This window comes from Achroia grisella, unplaced genomic scaffold (genome assembly GCF_030625045.1).
Source record: "Achroia grisella isolate CSIRO2021 unplaced genomic scaffold, CSIRO_AGI_Agris_v1 utg660, whole genome shotgun sequence".
Taxonomy (NCBI): domain Eukaryota; kingdom Metazoa; phylum Arthropoda; class Insecta; order Lepidoptera; family Pyralidae; genus Achroia; species Achroia grisella.
This window is the reverse complement of record NW_026712984.1, coordinates 4,758,309-4,785,738: the sequence shown is the minus strand read 5'-3', so window position 1 is coordinate 4,785,738 and position 27,430 is coordinate 4,758,309. Positions and strand designations below refer to the sequence as shown.

The following is a 27,430-nucleotide window of genomic DNA, read 5'->3' as shown; positions in this document are numbered from 1 at the left end:
TGTCTAGTACCCATTACACAAGCTCAGCTTAGCGTGGGACTAGATGGCGCTGTGTGGATTGTCTTGGGTTTTTATTAATATTAACTATAAGAAAACTGTAATTCTAATAAAATGAGCAAAAAAGCCTGATATAAAATAAATAATTATTACTATAGCCGAACCTATTATGTTGAACCTATATTAAACTTACGTTTTTAGTAATTTATATGTAATACTAAGCCTCTAATTTCTAGTTTATATAACAATTTTGCAATATGTACTTTCGTGTCAACACTAAATTGCATTCTTTAGAAGCATTCGACACAGCGAAATCGGATGCCGGTAAACTTCACTACATACGTATATTATAATATAGATATAGGTATGTTTATGTTCTAGAAATATAGTCTTAAAGATGAAGAGCATAAAGTACAAGTTTTGACTGTTCTTTGTGTTAGTGAGATATTTTGTTAAATATACTAGGTATGCCCTCGTAGCCACCCGCACAAAATTTATAGCCTGAGTCATTATGACATATTAAAGGAATTTCAGTAAAAATCCATTCAGTAGCATTTTCGTGTTTCAGAAATTTAATGAATACAATATCAAATTATTTTTAACATAGTACTTATTTGTAGATTGTGTTAATTCATTCATTGAGTTGTTTATATCTTACTGAGAAATTTGAAAATTTAATTACCATCTCGGCATAGTACACCGATTACTTCCGATGGTCGCAGGTTCGATTCCTCGTACGGTACAAACAATTGTATTAATGAGTATATATCTACCAAAACATTGGATACGTTGGAATCGTAGCTCCAAGTCTAACACACAGTCATAAATCAAAACCTAAAAGTATTATTGCCAATTTATTTAAGTTCTGCGAAACATCAAATGGAAGTCAATCATCATTACATAGTATAAAACAAAATCGCTGTCGTTGTCTGTCCGTCCCTATGTATGCTTAAATCTTTAAAACTACGCAACGGATTTTGAAGCGGGTTTTTAATAGATGCAGTGATTCTAGAGGAAGGTTTATATGTATGTATAATACATGACCACCCGGGCGAAGCCGGGGCGAATAGCTAGTAATTTATAAACAACTAGTTGACCACGCAACTTCGTCTGCATTACACTTGACATTTGTCATTATATTTAGCCTAATTTACATAATTTCTCCTTACATTACAGCTTATGTATTATTCTGATGAATAAGCTACATTACTGTAAAGTTTAATCAAAATCCGTTTAGTAGTTTTTGCGTGAAAGAGTAACAAACATCCATCCATCTATTCATGCTTACTGACAACCTTTCGCGTTTATAATGCATGTATGATTGTGAAACGAAAAACATATTACCGACTTTAAATAAATGGGATAAGGAAGACACAGATGATGAATGTAAGTAAGATGTTGAAATTTAGTTGTCCGTATTTCGTAATATATTCATAATCAATGGAACACATATAGAGGATAAAAAAATAGGCCAAAAGGATGTCGTCACAAAAGAAGCGGCAGATAATACTATAAAAAAAAATATTCGTAATATTGATGTTTTCTGTGGAAAAACGTGATGAGAGATAAGTATTCTCTAAACACTGTTCTATGTAAATAGCCTTATCTTAAAGACCGTGATCAACACTCGCTCACCCAGGACTAAACATCTTACTATTACTATAAACGACAAAGTTTGTGAGTATGGATGGATGTGATACTCTTTCACGCAAACTACTGAACGGATTTTAACGAAACCTTATAGTAGTATAGCTTCAGAATAACATAGGCTATAATTTAAAAAGATATGTAAATTGGGTGAAATATAATCATAAATGTCAAATAAATGTGACACAGATGAAGATGCGCAGATTATGCGCAGATCAGTATAAACAACGATTTTATATAACACAAGATGACGTTGTTTTGCCATATAAATTAAAACTGCTATTAAAAAAAGGGGTTGATGATAGAAGAGTGAAAGTTTAGGGTTGTATATTTTAATGCCACATTAAAATATACAATCTTCATAAAAAAATAAAAAACTGTTCAAAAAATAAAATGAAAATGTTAGGGATGGACAACCCTATCACTTAGGGTTATTATATAGAAATAATAGCTGATTCTTAGACCTAATGAATATATACATATAAAATTTCATAAAAATCGGTCAATCCGTTTCGGAGGAGAATGGTAACTAACATTGTGACACGAAAATTTTATATTATTTCATATGTGTGGTTAGTCTAAGGTATTTTTAATATACCCTATGTACTCTGAATTACATTAATAAAATAAAAAAAAATTAATTAAATTTACACTAAGATAGAATACTTAAAATAAAAAGGCAATTTAAAACATATTCCTATAACTCTTCTGATCCTTTGCTGCAAAATTCTATTTGGCAAATGCACCAATGTCCCAAGCCATTAAAAATAAAAAAAAGATAAAAAATATCAAATTGATATGATTGTATGGTATTAAAGAAGGCAATAAAAATAAATGTGCCCTTGTATCGGTCACCTAATAGACATGTTTTTGTTATTAACTGATAGGTCTCGCAATCAGATGTAACCCCCGACCTCAGGCGCCGACGTTATCAAATAAGTATCGAGCATTGAAATTCGGTCTTACTCGAGTCGTTAGTTGTGCATAAGTACAAATTTCAAGAGACAACAATATGCATTACGATCTTGTTTATGTTCATTTTTTAAACGACTTACAAAGTTCAATTTTGGATTGAAACAATAACCATTGTACTGTTGCGGACTCAATGCTTCTGGACGTGGAAATATACATAAATTAAAATAACAGGGACATATATTGTACTTTACTAACATAGTTCATAAGTTTATAACATAATATGGAATTAGGTTTATTTATATTTTTCTAAACTATCTTCATTTCAAGTTACACAAATATGGTCTTAGATGAGTTTATATTTTATTTAAAACACTTATAAAGTTCAAATTTGAAGTGAAACAATAATATGCACTTAGATTAGTTTAAATTTATTTCTATGTCCACCTTGTCAATGTCCACATAACACAGCGGCCCGAATGTCCTGTGCAATAGTTCTCTTCAAAACTGAATAAGTCAATGTTTTTCGAATGAGAAATGATTGCAACCGCGTTGCATAATCAAGTCTCGCATGACGAAAGTTAGTTATCTTTTCACGCCTAATCCGTGAATTATTATTGTTGATTTTTGGTACAGATATAGATTGGTGTGGAGATGGATTTTGGTGAAATAGACTGGACTGTGGCAAAGGAAATAGGTTATTTTTTATAATTAGAATAGGGTGTATAATAGGGTAAATAAGGGATATGAGTATTTAAGAATCAATTATTTTTAAAATAAGGGATATACAAGCTTACTAGTAATCGTAAATAATATTATCTTTAGACAATTCATATAGCGCCATCTAGTCCTAAACTAAGCTTGTGTTACACGTACTAAACAATTGATAAAAATACTTAAATGTACAAACAATCATAATCATGAATACAAATATTTGTATTATGCAAGGAATCGAAGCCGCGACCATTGAAAATAAGGCGGTGTAAACCGCTAGACCACCGAGGTCGTTAATATTATATTGTGAATGTTCAATCAGCGTGAAATATTGACATGCCACATGTTTTTATAAGAAAGTTTTCGTGGGAAACAAAATGAATTTTGTCTTCAAGTGCCTACTTATATAAAGAGTTATATATTGTTGTTGTTTTCTTTACCGTGTATTTCATCAGGCAGATATATTTTTTCTTTTCTTGTACGTTTGTTTGTATTATTTTATGATGTAATTTATTAGGTGCTTGAGTGATGGTGGTATAGTGCTTAATTTACAGTTACAACTGAGTATATTTTAAGAATGTTATATAAAATAACAATAACCCTGGACAACTCACACAGTCCCAAGTTAAGTTAGTCAGTTAATTTACATTTAATTTAACATTAGTGATATTTTCTATGTTACAGGTACATGTATGATTTTTGTTGTATATATATTTTATAGCATAGGCATAGACAAAAGATGGTAATAAGCTAATGGTAAGTGATTACCATTGCCCAGAAGCACCCTCAATACCAAGGGAATTGCAAATGCGTTGCCGGCCTTTTTAGAAGGGATGAGCTCTTTTCTTAAAGGTATATCGTATCGGTTCGGAAATATCATTGCTGGAAGACGATTCCACAGTGTAGTTGATAATTATATATTACATAAAAATTAAATAAGGACTTAGTTGTATGGATTTAATCAGATAAAAGCCCTGTCTCGAATGTTACGGGACCGGAGAGTAATTGTAAACTTTGTAATATTGGAAAAATAAGCCTATATCTATCTATGCCTGAAACGGGTTATGACAAAAAATGCAATAAAGTTTGTCTGTCCAGAGTGAAATAGATAAATGACGTATTTTTATAGTCTTTGGTCGCTCATCCATTCATGCAGGGAAAAAAATGGTATATAGGTACTTCCTAGTCTATATAAGATTATATATGACGCTGTGACTAGCGTACCTATATAAAAATGGTATATAGGTACGCTAGTCACAGCGTCACGTAGTCATATGACGTTTGTTTCCTACTCTTCCACTGATGCTGTTTCTGAGAACCAAGTTGTTAACTTGTCGTACCCTGTAACTTGTCTGCCATATGTAGGAATCCCAACTATAAGAGATTTTTTGCTTTTTATAGGCTATCACTTTTCTATCAGCTATCATATCCAGGGATCCCAACTATATGACATTTTTTGTTTCTATAAGAATATATTTTCATCCTGCTATAAATCTGTATGAATTTTTGATACATACGATAATCTGTCAAAATATTGTGATTTGATTGAGCTAATAATATTATACATTTTTTCATTTCTTTAACAGACTCTTCGATTCCTCGCACGGTGCAAACATTTGTATTCACGAGTATAATTAATTAAATTGTATCGATATGGGTGTTTTCTATGTAGATTATGCATGTATTTACAAAAAACAATCAAAGTATTTATCTCAGCGGTCTAGACCCATTACACAAGTTCTGCTTTCAGTGGGTTTAGATGGCGCCGTGTTAATTATCAAGGGTTATTTTCAAAGCAAGCCTTTTGATGGGGAGACAAAAGTGCCCACGTAAAGGACTTTGACCAAAGTGTACCTCAGTAAAATGGGGATTACAGGAAAATTACAAAAACTGTGTATGTACCAGTAGACATAGGCTGTAATTTTCCGGTGGGACATGTATAGAACAAGTTAAACTAATTATCAAAAGCTATCAGCGCCCACTCACCTCGTTATCTTAAGTTGCTGCCGAGTGGTGATAAAGCGGGGTCCCGAAAGCGTATCACTAAACCAACACTAGCCCGTTTCAAGTGTTATCGCGGGTGCACGATTTTTATAACACAACCAAGACGTTCCAACACAAGATAAGGTTTTATTTTCGTTCGTATCCAGTCCGGTACACGTCCGTCGCGACCGTTTGTTGGTAGCAAAGTGTCAGCGCGGAGTCTTGAGTCGCACGTTGTACGTTTGCACGCCCGAGTCTATATTACCCTGTACTATCGAACTTTGATAAGTTACTGTTAAGTTGTTGTTATGCAAATAATACATTTCTTCTTCCAATTGCATTATTTCTGCCTTTTTAATGGGAGAAAGAGCATTGTTAGTAATAACGGCTAATAACCCCATTGTTAGCAATATACCATGTCAGGTTGACCTCTATGCAGATCCCCCTGGAAACCATCGTGGTAAATTGTCATTTGCCAAGATGGACTAACCTGACCTCATGCTCCTCTTATCATTCTAGGGTAAGCCGTTACCGCAGACTGGTGCATCATTATCATTACTAAAAAATAAAAAGTCTTTAATTGTTGTACTACGTTTTTAGTAAATACAAAACCAAGTACCAACATATATATCGAAAATATATCCTTATTGAAAACAGGAATCAAAACATGGTGTCATCGGCTTTGCCTTGTTCCATTATTTTGGGTCTGCGTAATGACTTTATCTGCCATTAACCTCTATCCATCGTCACACTTGAATTTACACTCTTTTCATACTAATCCCTCATACTGTTAATCTTTAGTTAAATGATACTCCACGTCATATCGTATGAATTCGACAATACACGTAGGTATTTCAAGTTAACAATGAACAGATTCAGAAGAATGAATCATTTTACAATACTATTTAATATCAAAATATGACATTAACCCATTTCATCAACATTCTTGAAGAAACATTCTTGAATCATCATCACAATCACGTGAATAGGGATATTTTAGAAAACGTACGGCCAATAGTAAAATTATTTATTTCGTCACTTTGAGATAACTTAATAATTAAAAGAGGCATTACCTCTATCTATTGTGTGTTTTACAAAAAATTTTAGACCATAATATTTCTACCATTTAGATATGAGCCTGTAAACTTTAAGAACATGTTAATAAAGTGCCTATAAAATATTAATATTCGTTTTAGATGTCATTGAAAAAGCCACTACAATTATATTTAATCGAATTAGGTGTTATTTTGAGGAATTCCATTTCAATAATAATATAAATCCATTAAGTGCCACTATAATTATACAATCTTATAAAGATTGTACATTTTGGGAAGATATTGTAAAATCTGCTATCATTTAATGTACATTGTAAGTCGTCTCAAAATCTTGGATTTTCCTATTGTAAAAACAATTTAGAAAATTTCTTTACCGCAGATTGAATTTGGCATCACATTAATGCAGTGACGTTAAAGACTGAGGTGACTGACAAATCAATTCAATCTATCAATACTATTACAAATTATAAACCAAAGAAAAACCAATCATATTGCTACACAAATAAAAATGAAATTATCAGATAATTGCATTTTAAGTTATCAGTAGAGAAGTCCACGCAAATGCCTTCACAAATTACTTCGCGTTATCTTCCTATAATTACCTTTCTATAATCGGATAATGTACAAAAAAACAACAAATATATCCGGGGGGTCAAATTACGTTACGCAGGTCATATTTCATATTACCCTCGTAGTGCTCTGACTGATGAGATTCGTCGATTTGCGAATAGTGCATTAATTTTTACATTTCTAAGGAAAGAAAGGTTATCTGTCTGTAGACCTGCTAGAAATGTAATTTTAGACTTAAACTTGCTAGAAACTGAGTTGATTAACTAGAAACTTTTATCAGAGGTAGACTAGATACAACCAAGCCTTCTGTATGGGTATCTTTGTCTTATCCATTTCAGGCAGGCTCAAAGCAGTTACTTTGTGAGCTGTGTTTGGGTTGAAATGTAATATATGACTGAAATTTCAGAGTAAGTAAGTACGGCATCATACTCCACCGAAATAGCAACGCATAAAAGGCGTCACATAATAACATTATGTTCGTGGCACTCCTTATGTAGATATATATGTTGCAGGCGATGGTTTTATTATTGAGGGTTTTGGGCTGGGAAGGTTGTCATTAGCAGCGTCCCTACGATCGATCCTCAGTCCAATTTAAACACCGCCGAGGCTAGAACCCTTCACGGTACCCTCAGACTAAAGTCGTATCCGTCAGCCGGGAGTTAGCCTTGAGCCTTTCAATAAGCCCTTTCGCGGGTTTGGAGTGTCATCTACTCTCGTCTCCTATCGTCCGGTGAAACTGTACCATAAATACCAACGCCAACAGCATTAGAAATAGCTCGATAAAAAAATCTACCACTTGAGAGGTACCACGATCGTCACACGATCTGGATTAAGGTCGGTTTTGCAAAAAAAAACTATAATCAGGAAGAAAGAAGGTAACAACTATTGCATAATCTGCAAGTGGTTTACGAACAAAAAATATCTATGAATGTAGTAGATCTTATAGGACATAAACAATATGATACACGTCAGTGTATGGTGTGACTAATAAATTAATTGTTGAACTTATATAAATTAACACATTATATATAAATAGACCCACTTTATCCGAGTGACAGTAACAAATTACTATCAGATTACGGATATTTGGATTATGATTACCCAATTTATTACATATCTTATCGCCGAATTTATAAATCAAATATCTATTTGAAATATCTACTGCTTATAAGCAAATTGATTTGTTTTACTTTTCAAAACGCTTTTAGCTGTAATCATAGGTACATACCTATCTGTAAGATTAAAATGAAGGTATATAGTTGGAAGTAGATGGGATCGTCCAATCAATTATTGATTTGTACATATTATCAGTTTGTACCATATAGGAATTAACACAATTACTCGTTAGTTACAAATTTCAAGTCAATTTTAATAGGAATATTGAGCTGTAATCAAGAAATATTATTATACAATAAAATTTCTTTCTAACATATGATATTTCAAAATTTATTCGCAAATATATTTGAATAAATATTAAGGTTGGCTGGTAGAGAATGCTAATAGCATTAAGCCCGCCTATTGTACAAATGCAATAAAGTTTAAATAAATAAATAACTAAGTTTGCTCTTAAGATGTTGTTTGTATTCACACAAAATTTTAAATATGTACAGTAAGACCCTACTTAATGCGGGGGATACGTTCCAATAAGTTCCAGCGTTAAACGGAACAGCGTTCCTATCAATATTTTCATTACTATCAATATTTTTGTTTTCTTCTTGCTCAGTTAATTCCTTATTAGAGAGACTAGCTGCTGTTTTTTCCACTATTTCCTCGACGTTTATCCGTTATGATCAATCCCCGGGTTAAAATAAAGGCGCGCTAAACCGAAACAACATTAAGCGGGGTCTTATTGTACAAAATTTGCTTGAAAAGAGCACCAGCCAAATTTTTCGTCATTCTACTTGGCTCTACATATCGAATATATGATGTTAATAGACACTAAACATCACTATTCAATTTTCGCAAATTTTATAAAGAGATTAAGTTCATAATGGTGTGACGGTCAAGATAATGTGCGGTATTACTTATCTGATTATAAAATTTCTTTTAATGTCTCCTACAAACGGAGCTGCAATGAAAAACGTTCCAAAAACGCAGGAATATTGAAGCAGTTCAAGTTGCGCGGGTCATCTAGTAGTCTATAGGTGTATTAAGTTCATTTAAATAGAGATTATTGTAAAATTTCCACCTATAATTGTTAATCAATGTAGTACAATGCGATACACTCAATCTACAAAAGTTTATTGGTACAGGGGACTGTTTTGTTTGTCAGCATTTGAGCATAGACCGTGGTGTCGAGTGACGCGTTAAATTTCTCCTTACTCGTATGTTTGGAGTGCCTCGCCTTGAGTTTGCTAAGTTGTTGTTTTTATAACATGCAGGTTATTTTAAAATTATATGCATGTTTCTATAATATTACTTTTTGCTTTCATTCCTGGTGTTTGACCAATGAGTTTTTAAAGAAAAATGGTCGACATCATATTACATTATCTTTGTTAATTTAGATTTAAATCTTTATTTTTTAATCTATATACTCAACGTTACATATGCGTCATGGTCCAATATCATTGCGATTGGTAGCGTTTTTTTTCACAAAAGAAAGTGTTGTAAAGTGTATTTTTTTGTAAATTTACCCAATAAAGACCTCATGTTGATTTTCTTCGAAACTTTTAATGATTTTCTTTATTAATCTTTCCTATAATGTTTAAAACTTTAAAGTATGTGTCTAACTTATAACTTAAACTGTATAATTTTGTACTATATTCAACACAAAAATGTACAAACATTTTTAAATTTTATAACCATAAACTCTTAATGACTTGAGGTGACAAACCTTCATACTTAATGAGCCTGTAGTTGTTTTGTTGCCGTTACATTTTGAACAGGCGTCCAAGAGGAAGTTTTAATCCAAGACCTTTTTTAAGTACATTGCAAATTTTTTTCAAAATTGCATATTTAGAATGAACGGTTTAATTATGTCAATATACTAGGTATGTTAGGTATAAATATAAAAAAAATGTCTACTCACCAAATTCCAGTTTCTAAAACTAAGTCCACATTTTCTGGTAACTCTAACCGGAAACCTGAAAAAAAAAATGTTTTTAATTGAACAGATTTATATCTATAATAATGTTATTAATAGAGATAAGGGAAGTATACTCTGGAACTAGTGCACTGAATTGAGAAATTCTTTCACTGTTTAAAACGTAAATTATACGAGCAAAACTTACATAGTTAGTACTCGGGGAAATCTAGGGCGGGCGATTAGTGTTATATAAAATAAATAATAAGCAAGACTAAGGGTAGTGGTAGACGTCAACGATATTTTACAGTCTAGCTTCGGTAAGTTGTCAAGAACGCCAAGAATAGGTATTTTAATCTTGACCCAATCATTTGATTAAATCAAATTGATTGAAAGCCGTGCAATGAATTGATAACACCCAAAAAACACAGTTTCAGTAATGTTTTTAAAACTAGCTAGCTAGCAAACCCGCCCCGGTTTCGCACAGGTGTATATTATACATAAAAACCTTTCTGTTGAATCGCTCAATCTAATGCTATAAACTGAATTAAAATCCGTTGCGTAGATTAAGAGATCTAAGCGAACAGATAGCGGAAGCGACTTTATTTTATACTACGTAATAAGTATAGTGTTTTATTTATATATAATAAATAAAAAAAATAACCCTGGACAATTAACACAACGCCATCGGTAAGCAAAACTTGTGTTATAGAATATATAAAATTTTTTTCGGTAAATAACATAGTAAATACATACATTATAATACATAGAAAAGATCCAGACCGATACAAACAATCTATGCAATCATACTCATGAATACAAATGCTTGCACCGTGCGAGGAATCGAACCCGCGACCATCCGTAGCCATCAAAGATGATGATTAAATAAACATGCTTACCATCTGTGTATATCCTTTGTATGATACTGGCCATGTCTTTCACTTCTGCCGCGTAGAAATTCTCACCGCTGTACGGTGTTATACCTAAATCTGAATAAAATGTAGTTTGGATGCATATTCTAAACAAGAATGAATGTAATTATTTTTTTATTTTTATTGGGTTGTTTGGGCTATTGTCATGTGTATGGAGGTGTAACACTGCGACCTGCATAGATCTATTGTGAGATCTGTGTGAGATTAAAGTTAGACCCGTCAAGAATTGAAGGATATTCTTAGGAGCGATGGTTTTTATCTACTCAGAAAAGAGTGTAAACTTTCTAAAGGAGATATTTCGTTTATGCATGAGTCGGCTACAACCACATAGGATGTGGAGTGGCGTTTCCTCTTCAGTTTGGCAAAATCTGCAGATTTTTGTTGTGCTGAGGTTTGCCATATGTATATAATGTTAAATAACTTATAGTTTGGTTAGCCCTAAGTTATTTCGAGTCGTGCGATTTTCAAACTAAATAGCGTCGGGCTCTTACTATGCGCGGGTGCAATTCTTGAAGGGTCCTCATTATTTTTTAAATAAAATTTCGGCCCAACTTACTTGCTGATCATGTAGATGTCTAGAGGTGATAAAATTTTATATATGAATTTTCAGTTTATTCATTAGGAATAGAATCAAATCTTACGTTTTCATAGTATCAATTTAAAAGTTATTCATTTTAAATAATTTAAAACTATGTATATTATTAAAAACAATATAATTATTTAGTATAAGGCTTTTGCTGAAATAAGGCAGAATTTTATTGAATGGTGCATCGATATGGGGATTGTATGATGTGGTTTAAGTCAGACAAAAGTCAGGTCCGTCAGCACATAACGGCGAATACACAAGGAAAGAATTAAGCATCTCAGTTTCAAGGAAGATTGCGCAGGGGTCGACTGACATAGATCGCCAGAAATGGGTCTTTAGCTACCTAATTAGCATTTTTACAATAATTTATAGACCTCAGTGGATTAAAAAGACGTGGATAGAAACTCTCTTATTCGAGTCAATATTGTTTCATACTACAATTAGATGGCGCTGTATTTTTTCATGTAAATTTTAAAACGCGCACTTAATATGTTTTTGTCGTACCTTATAGACATATGTAATTATTTTTATCCACTTAGATCAAATAAGGTTGTAATTTCGTAACTGTATTTCATTCAATAAGTACAAACATACATACGCTCCTGATCTCCAGAACCTCGATTTTAAACACTCTTTCTCAACTAACCAAAGTGTCTCATTTGCATTTGTTGCATATAATTGAGTTGTGATTCTTTGGAGCAATCTTATTTAATAAACAATGGGCATAAAAATTAATGGATCGTTAAAATATAGCAGCACCATTGTTACGAAGTAATTCAGACTATTCAAAACTAATATAAATACTTGTTTTTTGTAAAATTATTATTAACGATTAATAATTACAAAACATTACGAAACATCATCCCATTATTATTTATGAAGGTATTGTTCTATTTGTTAATACAATATATATTATTTATTCTTGTGACAATCGATGGCAAATAATTAAATGCAAATCTGGAGTGTACAAATTAAATTAATAATTCGACATTTTGTTCTATAAAAAAAGATGACAATAGCAGTGTATAAACTTAGTTACAGTATAGGAGAAGCTCGTTTACAGTAGACTATTTTTAATTTATAATAAAATAAACATTATCTACTTGAAAAGAAAGATTGTAATATATCTAAGCTAAAGCTGAAATAGCAAATATTTAGTAGTGGGTTTTTTCTTAACTATATTTATCCACACGATAAAAAAGGAGTTCAAACTTCTGCTCAGATTGTCGTATATTCGATCCCCATTGGAATGGAACAGGCGATCGATGTCTCTTACACCTAAATACTTATTTGGCACTCTGTTGATTGGATATTCATATTTTATAAGTTAGCTGTGCCCGCGGTTTCACCCGCATCAATTTCAATATAAAATATAGGCTATGTGTTATTATGATGCCCAAGCTGTCAAGTTTCTTTATATTACTGTAAAGTTTCATCAACATCTAACGGGTTATTAGAGACCGCATGCCCACCGGTGGGTCACTCCGCAACGAAAGTAAATTTACACATTGGGCACCCGGTCCCAATTTGAGGTAGACATCACCCGTGGGTAATGTCTACCTCAAATTACTGTACACTAAAAACATATTTAAAAAAGAATACACTTAATTAACAATAAAAAATGATGGTCCCTATGTGAGAAATAAGATTTTTCAATGCGATCTTCAACGTGTTAAATATTAAACTGTTTAAATATATATTTGATAAAAGGATACAATTTAACATATCCGTTAATGAGCCGGGGTGGTCCGGGGGCGGGGGTGGTGGCGGCGCCTGCGCCCGTGGGGGTGTGACTGCGCGCAGTGTGTATGCTCGCACATACTCCTTACGCAGATCGTGGAAGCGCGCGTAGTATACCGGCAAATTGATGTCCTTACTGCACGCCTCCGGGTGAAGACATTGTCTGTAAATATAATATTCCTGAATTAAAATACGTTATAAATGCATATAAACAATTGATGGCCTAGGTGGTTTACTGGTTTAGCACACAGCTTTACTTCCGATGGTGCAGGTTCGGTTCCTCGCCCGGCACAAACATTTGTATTCATGAGTATGATTGTTTGTATCGGCCTAGTTGTTTTCTATGTGTAATATGTATGTATTATATTTACGAAAAAACAAGTCTAAGTATTTATATCAGTTGTTGTTGTTGTTGTACCCATAACACAAGCTCTGCTTACCGTGGGACTAGATGACACAGTATTCATTGTACAGGGTTATTAATTAATTTATATTAATAATTTGTAGTAAACGCGAGAGTTTAAAAATATTTAGTCTCTGTTTCACCCCTGTACAACGGTTGTGTTTTTACTTAAAATGCGTATTTTTTTAACAACACCAGTGCGTAGTAGAGATTGCAGTTCGGTATGTTTTTGACTCCGGCCAGGTCCGCCCGGCCCGGCCTGGTTGAGTCCGGTCACCGAGCCCCGTATGGCCGGACCCGGTTTGCAACCTCTAGTGCGTAATCGACCAGAAAAAATTACGTAAATAATACACGAGTAGCTACTACCTCCACAAACATATTCATGTTCGTCAGTTTATCTTTTTTCTTCTGTAGACTCTAATTGGTGTTTGTATATCTAGTATTTTGTATGCTAAATTTGCATATTGACATTTATAATGAACATGTACGTAAGTACTTTGCAGATGGTTGAATACTTACAAATGACAGAGATTCTCTCTCAGGTTTGAATATGAAATACTACGATACCTTTATTATGACTCTGTATACAAGATTTATAATATTTTCACCTAAGTTAAAGCCCGTGATACCACTCATGCATCTTATCCTATATTTTCACTCAAGTTATTTCCCCCTCCGATCGATCCCCCGTCCAATTCAAACGGGGATCGAAATTACGACGGCCTGAGCAGAGGTTCGAACCCCTCGTGGTGCCCTCAGACTAAAGTCGTATCCGTCAGGCGGGAGTTGGCCTTCAGCCGCTCCATAAGTCCTTCCGCGGCTTTGGAGTGCCATCTGCACTCGCCCCCTAACGTCCGGTGAAGCTGTAAAGCCCAGCTGCGGCCAACAGCATTAGAGTAGTCCGAAAAAAAAAACAAGTTAGAGCCCATGATACATCTCATGCATCTTAATCTGTATTTTCACTGCCGTAAGTCGAAACGAAAAACATTGCTTGGCAATAAAATTTTATGAGACAAAGGCTGTAGAAACTTATTAATTTATAGTCAAAGATTATAATTAAATAGTAAAGTGCTTTGAAATAGTAAATGAATCCTTAGAAGCAGTTAAGTAGAGTAAACTATATGTTGCCTACGTACTGGCCATATATAGTTTTATATCTCATATTTAAATTGTATTTTTTACTAATTTTTGTATATAGAACCTTAGTGTCGAATCAATATTGTGACAGACGACAACACTAGATGGCCAGCACGTCAGCAACAATCGAATTTTGACCGATTTACGTACATCAAAATCTCGTACCCACTAGTACTAGGATGGTAATGTCCTTGTACCGAAGGTCAACAATCTCGTACTTGTAGGACGATTTTCGTACGGTGAGCAAACCTTCCATGGCAACAAGTCGATACCGTAAATATTCAATGTATAGATAGACTAAGTATGCCGGCGACTTCGTCCGCGTGTTATAGTGACTTTGACCAAATAAATAAAAAATATTCAATACTCCAGCCCAAAAAAGGCAAAGAAAATAGATTCATCGTTCTAGCTTCAAAAATTTTCTTTTCCCCCTTAAGGGTAATAATATTTTTACAAACTTTGAACGTCACATTTATTTACATTTAAACAACAGCCTAAAAAATAAGTTTCAAGTTTTTAGCTTTAAAAATGACGATATTTCCGTACAAACTTACACCTCCTCTTTCAACCACTTACAACATTTTTTTTGCTTTAAAAAGTAGCCTATGTCCTTTCTCAGTGACTAGACTATCTGTGTACCAAATTTCATTTATATCGGTTCAGTAGTTTTGTCGTGAAAGCGAAACAGACAGAGTTACTTTCTCATTTATAACATTAGTAAGGAAGTAAGGATTAACTCCATATGTTATACGCATTATAAAAAACGAAGGTCTTTCACACACAGCCAGTGATACTAGATAAAGGTTAATTTATTATTATAATGAATTACGAAACCACAAAAATAACAAACGACGCTACATATATATGTACATGTATATCAGAAATTGTGTTCGTCGAACTTTGAACTGGCCCTGAAGAGCGGGAAATAGCATTGTTGTCAACCGTATTAATATTTAGTAGCCCTCAATTATGTATGGTCTTGAATTGTGTGGAGAAATACATTATAGCTACAATGTATTTAAAAAAAACATAAAGCTATATTGAGTTTCGTTTGATTTGTTTGTTAGTAACATTACAGAATAAAGTCGCTTCCGCTGTATTCCGCGTATTTTAATGTACTTATAAATAGATAGTGTGTGCTGTGATAGAAATTTAGTGAAATAATTATAAGGTAGAATTAGAATAGAGTTGATATTTTTGTTTTTAAAATGATAAATGATTTTAATAATTATTTCGTTTATAAAATTACTACCCTATCACCGAGTAATATGCATCTATATTTTATTTTAGAAAATAAATAAGAGAAAATAAGAGTGATCCAAGTGGAAGGTTTACATGTATAATACATGTACACACGCGCGAAGTCAGGACGGGTAGTTATTTATAGATAAATTACATTCGATTTGAAATTAATATCTTTTTCGAATAAACCTAAAATACTCTAAAAATCTACCTATCTTTCATTATTAGCTGTATTTTATATATTTACGTATATACGAAAGTAACTTTGTCTGTCTGTCTGTCGCGATTTCACGCCAAAACTACAAAATTTAAATGAAATTTGACACAGACTACTGTTTAATGTGAAAAAAAATGAAAAAAAGTCAATACAAAGTTTGATTGTCATATTTATTTTCATTTAATCATCAGCCAACAGAAAATAAGTTTCAAAATGTAACTTTAAAAATGACGATATTTCCAAACAACCTTTCATCTTCCCTTTCAACCCCTTGCAACTTTTTTTTCGCATTAAAAAGTAGCCTATGTTCTTTCTCATGGTCTAGACTATCTCTGTACCAAATTCCATTTAAATCGGTTCAGTTGTTTTGGCGTGAAAGCGAGACAGACAGAGTTACTTTCGCATTTATAATACTACTAGTAAGGAATAGGGATAATTATAAAATAATAAAAAATCTCACGTTAAAAACGGAGGTAATTGCTGCAGTAGAAAGGGACAGTGGTTCCAACAGAGGGGAGCTACATAATTACTATTTACTAGTATTATATCTATAGCAGCTATTTATACGTACATTTATGGTCAATATAATTGCTAATTGCAGTACCGGATGTTGGAATACCGATTACATCCGTTTTTTACGATTCCGATTTATTCCGATCGACAGATAACAAAACTGGCTGCAACAATATTCATGTAAATAAATGTAAATGTATGTAATATTTTTAGTTTTCTATTTCTATCCTGGGTGTTGAATAAAACACGACCGAACAGAGGTCAATAGGATGTGTCTTAGAATTTATAAAGTTTTAATATCTTTACTAATATTACAAAGTTGAGGAGTTTGTTTGTTTGAACGCGCTAATATCATGAACTACTGGTTCGAACTGGCTTCAAGCTATATAACATTACGCTACGACCTATAGGAGAGGCGCTACAATGAAAAATATTGCAAAAGTTGTGAAAATAAGGCGCAGACGAAGTATAATATAAGGCTCTGATTTATAGAATAATCGTAAGAGATAAGAGAATAACAATTTTAGCGGAATGTAGGTACCTGAGTGGTGTCTGTCCGTCTGTGACGAGCCTGAACAGCGGCGACTGTGGGTCCACCTGAAGTGATCGCACGAACTCGTCGAACTGTAACAATACAATACATATTAAATATAGGGATCGCTCAAAACGTACATATTTCTATAACCACAGAACATTAAACTACACAACGGATTTTAATGCAGTTTTAAAAATAAATAGAGTGATTCAAGGGGAAGGTTTATATGTATAACTAGATTTTGCCCGCGGCTTCGCTCGCGTTAATTTATGCCCTTAGTGGTGGAATTTATCAAAATCCTTTCTTAGGGGATGCCTACGTCATAGTAGCTTTATGCATGCAAATTCTCAGCACGATCGGCTTAAAATTGACAAAGTTTCATACAAACTTTCATCCCCTATTTTATCCCCTTGGGGGTAGAATTAATCAAAATCCTTTCTTAGCGGATGCCTACGTCATAACATCTACCTGCATGCCAAATTTCAGCCCGATCCGTTCAGTGGTTTGGGCTGTGCGTTGATAGATCACTACGTCAGTCACCTTTGAGTTATATATGTTTAGATATATGTACATACAGCTGCGACGGGTAGACCAACCACAACCAACCAACTCTATGAAGGAGGACTACTGGCTGAATAGAAGGGTGTGGTATATTGGAGCTACCGTCGCAGATTGCCGTCGTCAGAACCATAAGCATACAGACAATTTCAATATTTCTATATCTTAGTTTTATAATATTCATTCATATGTATATTAGTCTATAAGGTAGTTATAATATGTGTCTAGTAGCCTGAAATCTATATATCTATGCAAATAAATATAATTGGAGTGTCTGTTTGTAATATTGAAATAACCGTTTTTTACTACATGCATGAATATAAATGAACACCAAAATAACATTTTTTACGTAGTTTGTGCATTAAGTCAATCATCGTGAGAAATAATTATAATATCCAGTAAAGACTACATCAGATGTGCGGGGAGTCAACATGAAATCTGTTCTACCACCATCGCTGCCATTTGCTTTCATCAATAATTTGGAAAACGTCACATATGATTATGATATTTTTTGTTCTATATACCGCTCAAGCCAAAAAATTAGGAGTTAATAGATATAAATTATTTCATTGTCAGATATAGTCAGTAGGTATTTATTAAGCAGTTTGTTATTCGTTTTTATGATAGTGTTGCATACAATAAAAACAACTGGTTATTAAACATTTGTATCGACAAAAAAATACAAATACGACGATTTGAGACTTGAGTATTTATCGTTAATTCATTAATACACACAGTAAAAGATCTATCTTTATAACAGTATTTATTTGTACTCCCACACATTGACGGCGTCGATGGTGTAGTGGTTTAGCACACCGGGTTACTTCCGTAGGCCGCGGGTTTGGTTCCTCGCACGGTAACAACGATTTAAGTGGTTCTGCATAAAGGCAGATAATAGGGGAGAAAGGGAAATGCTAGTAATGTGGGCTCTTGACGCTATTGCTAGCAAAGTACCATGTCAGGTTGACCTTCACGCGGTTCCGCCTGGAATCATGGTGAATTTACCACGATGGGTTATTTTATGGATGATAATGAAATGGTGCACCCGCCTGCGCTAACGGTTTACGCTGGCAGGCAGCTCACCAGTGGAGGATGATAGGATGAACATGAAGTTAGGTTAGTTAGCCCATCGTGACAACCTCACCACGAACTTATCACGATGGTTTCCAGGGGGAACCGCGTGGAGGTCAACCTGACATGGTACATTGCTAGTAATGGGGTCATGAGTCCACATTACTAACAATCTCCTTTCCCCCCGGGGCATCAGTGTTAATTGACCTGACCTGATGCTCATCCTATCATCCTCCACTGGTAGGGCACCAGTACTAGCGTAAACCGTTAGCTCAGACGGGTTTAAAAAAAGTTAATAAAATAATAATAATTATAACCGTAAACGTCGAAATTTCTATAATTACATTTGTTATACAAGAATAATAATGCAATTAACAACGTGACTCTACCAAGATCTGATAAGCGTCGCGATATCAGAAACCTCCAAATATTAAAAACAAGTTGATTGCATACTGAAAGTAGAGCGCTTTCACTGTTACGATATATCTATGTCCGTGGCATTCAAGTGGATGAGCAGGAAATAACAAATATATATTAAATATGGAACTTATAGAATCATAATTAATACGTGAAGCAAAAACTTTGTACCCGTTATTACAAAAATTGCACGAATTGAGGAGTATGAATTTTCGCACAATTATACTTTATATAGACAAGGGGTCCAAAATACCAATACTTCTTTTAAATTATACATACACTTGTATAAATATACATAGTATAGTATAATATATATTATATAAATATTTATATAATTCTTTTTCTTTATTTTAAATGATCTCCACCAATTTTGATCGGTGATTTTGCCAACATCATTGTTTGAGAGACACAGTGTAATTTGTAGCTGTGGTATATTTTAGTTTACTCAGTAAAGTTTGACAGTTTGATTCAGTTTCAGTATATTATAATTAAGGACAGGACAACACCTGAGGGACAACAAACAATTATTAGTAGGGTTTTCATTATTAGGTGGACAATACTAGTTAGTAGGACAACACAAACATAGACACTTAATATTAAATTGAGGAGAGCCGGTTCGGAATTACAATTTCACATTATTGTTAATTATAAATTATATAATTTATATATATATTAAATCTTAATATTTTACGACTGATGACAAAACATCAATGATGAATGTCAAATAATGTCAAAATTCTTAATTGTCAAATCAGCGAGTCGAGGTTTATTTCTGTACAGTTATCGAAGTAATCTATATAAATGCTACTCTTTGATAACAGACCCTTAATGTTTAAACTTGTAAATTAAATTATTTATGATATATTTGCGACTATTGTCGACAATATACTAGACTAGTTTATTGTATTAATTCAATAAAATATATCACTAATACACAGATAATTTGTAATAAAGCATTACAAATGTAAAACGAAGACATTCATAACATTCTTTTAAACGTCCTTTATTTACCATAAAATATAAAATTTTAAAACCTCTAATTCCTAATAATTCCAATAAATAATCCGTTCCTTTACATTATCTCGTCTCCTTTCTTGTTTCATTCATTCATAATTTAAGAGCGACGCTCTTGTCGGTGGACTTTCCACGATCCTCCATCATACTCTTTGAACATAGGTCGAAAAAATTGTGATGATGCCTGGCTTCAAAGTCTTGCTGACAAGAGACGGAATCGCCATGTAGGCGTCTCAATACCGAGTACGGCCAATAATTTCTCTTGTCGAGCCTGTGGTAGGCCATGCCGCTCTCGTAAAGGTTTATATAGCCACGAAAAGAGCTGTTCACAGACCAAATCGTCTATAACAGATGCATAGGGAATTATATATAATATGCAACACTAGGCTCTGACCAAAAAGACAAATTGTGACAAGTGTGAAAAGTTATGTCATAATAGTAATAAGATGAAAAAATCGAGTCTCTTGCTGTCAACCGTAGCAGCTCTGAATGGAAGAGTAAAAGTAATTTAAAAAAATCCTGACGTGTATATATGACAATTGGACAATTCGATATGTATAACGAAAATCATAACATATGTGTAGTATAAAAGGCGACGTAGTAATAAATTACGCAACGGATTTTAATGCAATTTTCTGCAATGGATAGAGTGATTCAAGAGGAACGTTTCTATGATAATACATGTGTATATAGTATAGAACAAGCTGAGAAATTTAAAGATTTGTGATGCTAATGTGCGGACCCGGGACGGGTCCCTAGTGTATTTAATAAATCAAATTCACATTAAAAGAAAGACAAGAAAAGTTGACGCCATCACTGTTTGTTCTTTGCGGAAGAGAGAGAGGTAAGCATATAATAATAATAATTTATAGACGGCTTCGGTGATCTAGCGGTTTAGCACATTGCTTTACTTCCAATGGTCGCGGGTTCAGTTCCTCGCATGGTACAAACATTTGTACTCAAAATGTTTATTAGTATTTACAAGAGTTGTCTAGTTACACATGTTCTGCTTATCTTGGAACTAGATGGCGTTGTGTGAATTTTCAAGGGCTATTATAATATTAATACATTTTTTTCCTATAATTAATTATATTTTGACGACAACAGTCTATTTTAATAGATGTAATTATTAATCCTATATTAGTAAATAATGCTGTTAAACCCATAGTCTCAGACTGCGATAGTCTTTTTTGCAAGAAATTACTTTTAACGGCCTCGCGGTAAGGGATATCGCTTTTCTTCCGATGGTCGCAGGTTCGATTCCTTGCACGGCACAAACATTTGTATTCATGAGTATGATTGTATCGGTCTGGGTGTTTTCTATGTATAATATGTATGTATTTACGAAATAAAATCTATGTATTTGTATTAGTTATCTAGTGCCCATAATACAAGCTTTAGGTGGCTTAACTTGGGTCTAGATGGCGCTGTGTGAATTGTCGAAGGTTATTTATTTATTTATTATATAGGTAATGTAATAAACTTTGTCTTGGCCGGGTAACTTCTTTTCTATCTGATTTAATATTAAGCTATTTAATAATATATGTTAACATACGACTTTGTTTTCAGCATGATTTGAACTCACCATCTACGGGTTCAATAATTTGGTAGATAACAGATAAAAAAACTGCAGATTACTGCAAAAATGTTAGGTGACAATCTACTAATTTTCATTATCTATATATAGATAGATAGAATATGCTTTACTTGTATTATACAATGATAAAGAATAGGTGCAATTATTTATATAAACATGTGTATAAATACATCAGCATTTCTTCAAAGCAAGTCATTCTCGTTATGATGTTATTTAACGAGATTAATTTATTTTTAATTTATAATTATACTAGCTGTTCCCGCGACAGCGGCCGCGTGGATTATAACTTTACATTTCTAAAATTATAATTTTTCTAAAATAAAAATAGCCTAAGTTACTCCTTATTACATCAGCTACCTGCCTATAAAAATCCCGTGAATCGGTCCAGCCGTTTCAGAGATTAGCTGGAACACACAGACAGACAGACAAAAATTGTAAAAAATGTTATTTTGGTGTATGTACCGTATTTATATTCATATGCATGTAGTACAAAACTGTTTTCAATTTCAATATTACAAACGACACTCCAATTTTATTTATATATATATATATATATATATATATAGATGTATAGAATAATATAGATGATAAAGAATAGATACAATTAATTCAACTAAACATGTGTATAAATAAATACATAAGCAGTTTTTCAAAGTCATTCTCGTCATGATGTTATTTGACGGTTATTTTTAATTTATAATTGTATAAAGAATGGGCCCTAGCGTAGCGTCAGTCGTCGGACAGGTTTCGAGTCCATCGCCCTAGGTTGTATTTATTCTATCGTGTCAATTCGTGTCACATAGGAAATTTACTGTGAAGGGTATTGAACGATGAGTGTTGTCATTTTCTACAGTTGGTTTTATACATTATCAAAAGGAGGTATATACGGCCTTGGTTGTCTAGCGGTTTACCACACTGCCTTACTTCCAATGGTTCGATTCCTCGCAAGAAACATTTGTATTCATGAGTATGATTGTCTGTATCCGCCTGGGTGTTTGCTATGTATATTACAAAAAATGTTTGTATTTATCAGTTGTCTATCTTTCTAGTACCCATAACACAAGCTCTGTGTAATTGGGATTAGATGGCGCTGTGTGAATTGTTGAGGGATATTATTATTGATATAAATTCCTGGTGAAATTACCACGATGGACTAACTGACCTGATCTCATGCTCATCCTATCATCCTCCACTGGTGCCCCGCCAGTGTAAACCGTTTGCACTGCGGGTGAACCGTGCCGTTATCATCCAATAAAAAATATTGTAATCTAATTATAATAAGAAGCTAAGGTGGTTTGCTAGTTACAATCTTCATTATATAGTATAAAACAAAGTCGCTGTCGCTGTCTGCCGGCCTATGTATGCTTAAATGTTTAAAACTACGCTACCGATTTTTAAAAAGGTTTATATATATAATACATGTACACCCGTGCGAAGCCGTAGTCGGTAGCTAGTTATATATAAAAATGACGTGTCACGTTATTTGTCCGCGATGGACTCCTAAACTACTGAACCGATTGCAAATTTAATTGTGTGCAATGATCTAATTTGACAAATAGGATAACTTACATCTCAATTTATAGTCGCTATATTATTTTATTCAAGAACCTCAGCCACGGCAACGCGTGGCTGGGTCTGCTAGTATAACTATATATATATATATATATATATATATATATCTAATTTACACTCCGGTGGTGGCAAGACCACTATATATATATTATTCATAATACCTATCCCCGGATATTAAATTCCAGGCTTATTATCTTAATTACATATTTATTACGGAATACAAGAGTACTTTTTTAATATATTTTTCATTTAAATATAATTTTTTAGTATAACTATATACCGATTGCAACTGCACTATCAATAAATAAATCTATGTTTATTCAATTTTACGATATGAAGGAAATAATTTAAATATTTACTTTCGAGTAAATATTAAGTGCATATTCTTTATGATTATAGTCGTTTATCTAGATTCATATCTATATGAGTGGCGTAATCCTTGAACCAATATCGGACTAAGTAATTAGTGGAATAATAATTTGACGGTCGCGATGTGTTAGCGGTTTATCACACAGCTTTCCTTGCAATGGTAGCGGGTTCAATTTCTCACTTGGTTGAACATTTGTATTCATTAGTATGTTGGTATTGGTTTGGTTGTTTTACATAGAAAACTGTTATATTTAAGGATTTAGATTAAAAAAAACTTATTTAGGTATTTCTGTTAGTTGTCTAGAACTTATAACACAAGCTTAGCTTAGCTTAGAACTAGATGGCGCTGTATCAATTAAACAGGGTACAAAAATAATTATGGAATTATGTTGTTGTTTCTCGGCTTATTTTATACTATAACACATATTATATAGATCCTCTTGAATAACTTAATCTATTGTTGAAAACTATATTAAACTCCGTTACGTAATTTAAAAGATATAAGCGATACAGCAGCGACGACTGTTTTGTTAATACTGTATGTAAAGACTAGCTAATGTAAAGATACCTCTACAAACTTTCATTACCTATTTCGTACAAGAAAGAATAATAGTGAATTTTACCCGTAAAGACACATGGCCATGGGCTGGCTTTTATCGTAAAAAAGTAGACGAATTCGCAGGTAATTACTAGTGCATTATAAACCCCCTTGCTACAATCTATAGCTGAGTCATCAGAAACACCGAGGTCTTCAAAGAAGCTTCGAGAACCTTGAAGAGTGATTACCATGATAATCACAGTATCATTTACGGAATTTTTATATCTTTGTAACATATCTATATATATTTACATAATCAATAATAAATCTATGTAGGTAAACATACATCAATCAAGTAAACTACAAAACAATTCAGTGCATACCTATAAAACAGGCCAATGAAAGATAGGGTATACCTAACTAAAACCAAATATTAAAGAAAAACTTGGTCTCACTAAGTTTCGTTTAGAAAAAGTCAATATGTCTTTTACAATAAGATACCCAAAGGTATACTGGAATTACCTTTAAACAAAAACATCTATTAAATCATATTTGCTGAGTAAAATCATACTAAACGAATACTTGAATGACAGGTGTGCATGGCAATACTACCAGTTCATGCATGAGATTTTCACTTAATGTTAGACATAGACACCTACATCGAAATCCAGTTCCTCTCAGTTGAATCTGTATACTGAATTTGACGGTAAGAATAAAATATTAATACAAAAAATTGTCTTAAGCGGCTAAAATGTGCTACATGAGTTTTGATTTAATTTGAAATAAAAAAATAAACTTACTTAAAAATCGAAAAGACGTGAATCGTGTTCATCCCTAAGGTATAATTTTTATAGTAATAAGAATAAATAATAACAATTAATGATATTTATGTAGCACTAGCTGACTACGCGAATTCCGCTTCGCCCTACAAATATTTCAAAACCAAAATTAGCCAAATTGGTCGAGCCATTCTCGAGTTTTAACGTGACTAACAAACATCATTTCATTTATATATCAGAGAAGATTACATTAATATCAACGCGCACTTGACACCTCTGGTGTTTCAGGCGTTCATAGACTACGGTAACCCTTTACCATCAGATGAGCCACGGTCGTAAAAAATTATTGTAAAGCATACATTTCTGTATATGTATATAGAAATGTATGGTATACAATAAATTTTTGTACTAATTTTATATTAAAGTAGTTCTGACATTTTTATTAACAAGGAAATTCATAAGTTCATTCTGTGATGTTCATGTACACTTTCCATCAGGTTTGCCGTGGCTTGTTTAAATTCCAGTTATATAAAAAACATGACTCGTCATGTCGACTCGTGACTAATATTATTTTGTTCAAACAACCAATAAATATTTGGAAAACCATAGTGGAAAATGGTGATTATGTTTATAATAAACAATGACGTGGATTTATATAGAAAAGCTATTTCTGTATGACGACTAATTATACCGACATTTATTTATATATCAATGTACACAAAATGTGTTATGAATGTGGATAAGGGCCGAAGAAGGTCGAAAAAGAGATGGATGGACTGTGTGAAAGATGATATCGTAAGAAAAGGAGTAAATAACGAGATGACTGCGAACAGGGATGAATGGAAGAGAAAACATATTACGCCGATCACAAATAAACAGGATAAGGTAGAAGCAGATGATGATGTCAAAGTAGGTACACAAGTTGTTACAGGAAGGTGTTACATATGAATGTGGATGGTTCTTAGAGCCTAGGAAGGCCGAAAAAGAGATGGATGGCCTGTGTGAAAGATGATATGGTAAGAAAGGGAGTAAATAACAAGATAACGCCGATCCAAAATAAATGGGATAAGGTAGAAGCTAAAATCAAACCTATCGTTTCATTATTTTCCAAAATGTATTTAATTAATAGGTCTTTTATAAAATGAAAGGGGAAATAAAAGTTTCTATGGAAGTTAGGCTGTTGGTTAAATATAAATAAATATGACATTCAAAGTTTTAAAAATGTTACCCTTAAGGGGGTAAAATAAAATAGGGGATATAAGTTTGTACCTATATAGAAAATTGTAATTTTTGAAGCTGGAACCTAAAAAAATCTTCCTTTTTTAAGTTAGATTATTGAATATTTTTTCTTTATTTGGTTAAGGTTACTGTAATATGCGGAGGAAGTCGCGAGCACAGCTAGTAAATGATATACCTAATAGACAGTACCCATACATATGATGTATATATTCACCCTAAGCGAAGTCGGGACCGACCACTAGTTATACGTTATACAAATCATTAAATATATCTACACTATATGCAACCTGTAATTTTCGTCTCAATCTGCACAAAATTAATGAGTGTGGTCTCGTTTCGAAATTTCGCACTGATTCGAACTGGTTACATCCTCGACCCTTCAATTACTTGCCATACCGGTACCACTCCTAACTGTAAATGGGACGCAGGCAAAAATATACAGCTTCAATGATGCCCGGTAACAACGAATTGAACTTAATTATTTTAACATTTGTTATGAGGTATATAACTTTCTCATTGACATAGATAATGTAATAAACACTATCCTAAATTTAGTAATGACATATTGTAATTTAAATATTGTAATGGGTGAAAACTGTGATTGGTACAGTTTATGCTATAAATAATATAAATGACGTAGTGGAGTAACTTGAAAGTCATGCTCGCTATAAAGTTCAAACTTGTGGCGGCGTGGTGGGCCGGATCGATGTCCTCCCTCTAATATGGTTGAGTGCAATGATGGCTGGCTCATCCGTCATACTCGTGAACGGGTGGGAACTGGTCTGTTCAGGTTGCGAACACTGATTAGATTTTTTGATTTTTTTTATATAGCATATGCTGGTGGTCACTCTATTCTCCCAAATTTGAATTTAAATGAAATATTATTATTATAAATATGTACAACATTAAAAAAAAAAAATACGAGCTGAGTTTCTTGTCAGGCTTCTCATCTCGAAATCATATACGGTAGATTTGACATATCATAAGAGTCTGTAATAGACCTACATGAATAAAGATATTTTGAATTTGAATTTGAATTTGAATAAGGTTCTGAATCAATACTTTAATTTT

At 33.2% G+C, this 27,430-nt stretch overlaps 1 protein-coding gene across 2 annotated transcripts in view; it reads right to left on the bottom strand.

The window, feature by feature from the left end:
- The window catches only part of LOC131849815 (RNA-binding protein fusilli-like), a 114,981-nt gene that overhangs the window by 29,662 nt on the left and 57,889 nt on the right, over positions 1-27,430 (bottom strand). For both annotated transcript variants that reach the window (XM_059199938.1, XM_059199937.1), the window contains exons 3-6: positions 17,212-17,294; positions 13,134-13,321; positions 10,800-10,889; positions 9,907-9,961 (exon numbers count right to left, since the gene is read on the bottom strand). In XM_059199938.1, the coding sequence (XP_059055921.1) occupies positions 9,907-9,961; positions 10,800-10,889; positions 13,134-13,321; positions 17,212-17,294 (416 nt within the window). The remainder of the gene's footprint in view (positions 1-9,906; positions 9,962-10,799; positions 10,890-13,133; positions 13,322-17,211; positions 17,295-27,430) is intronic.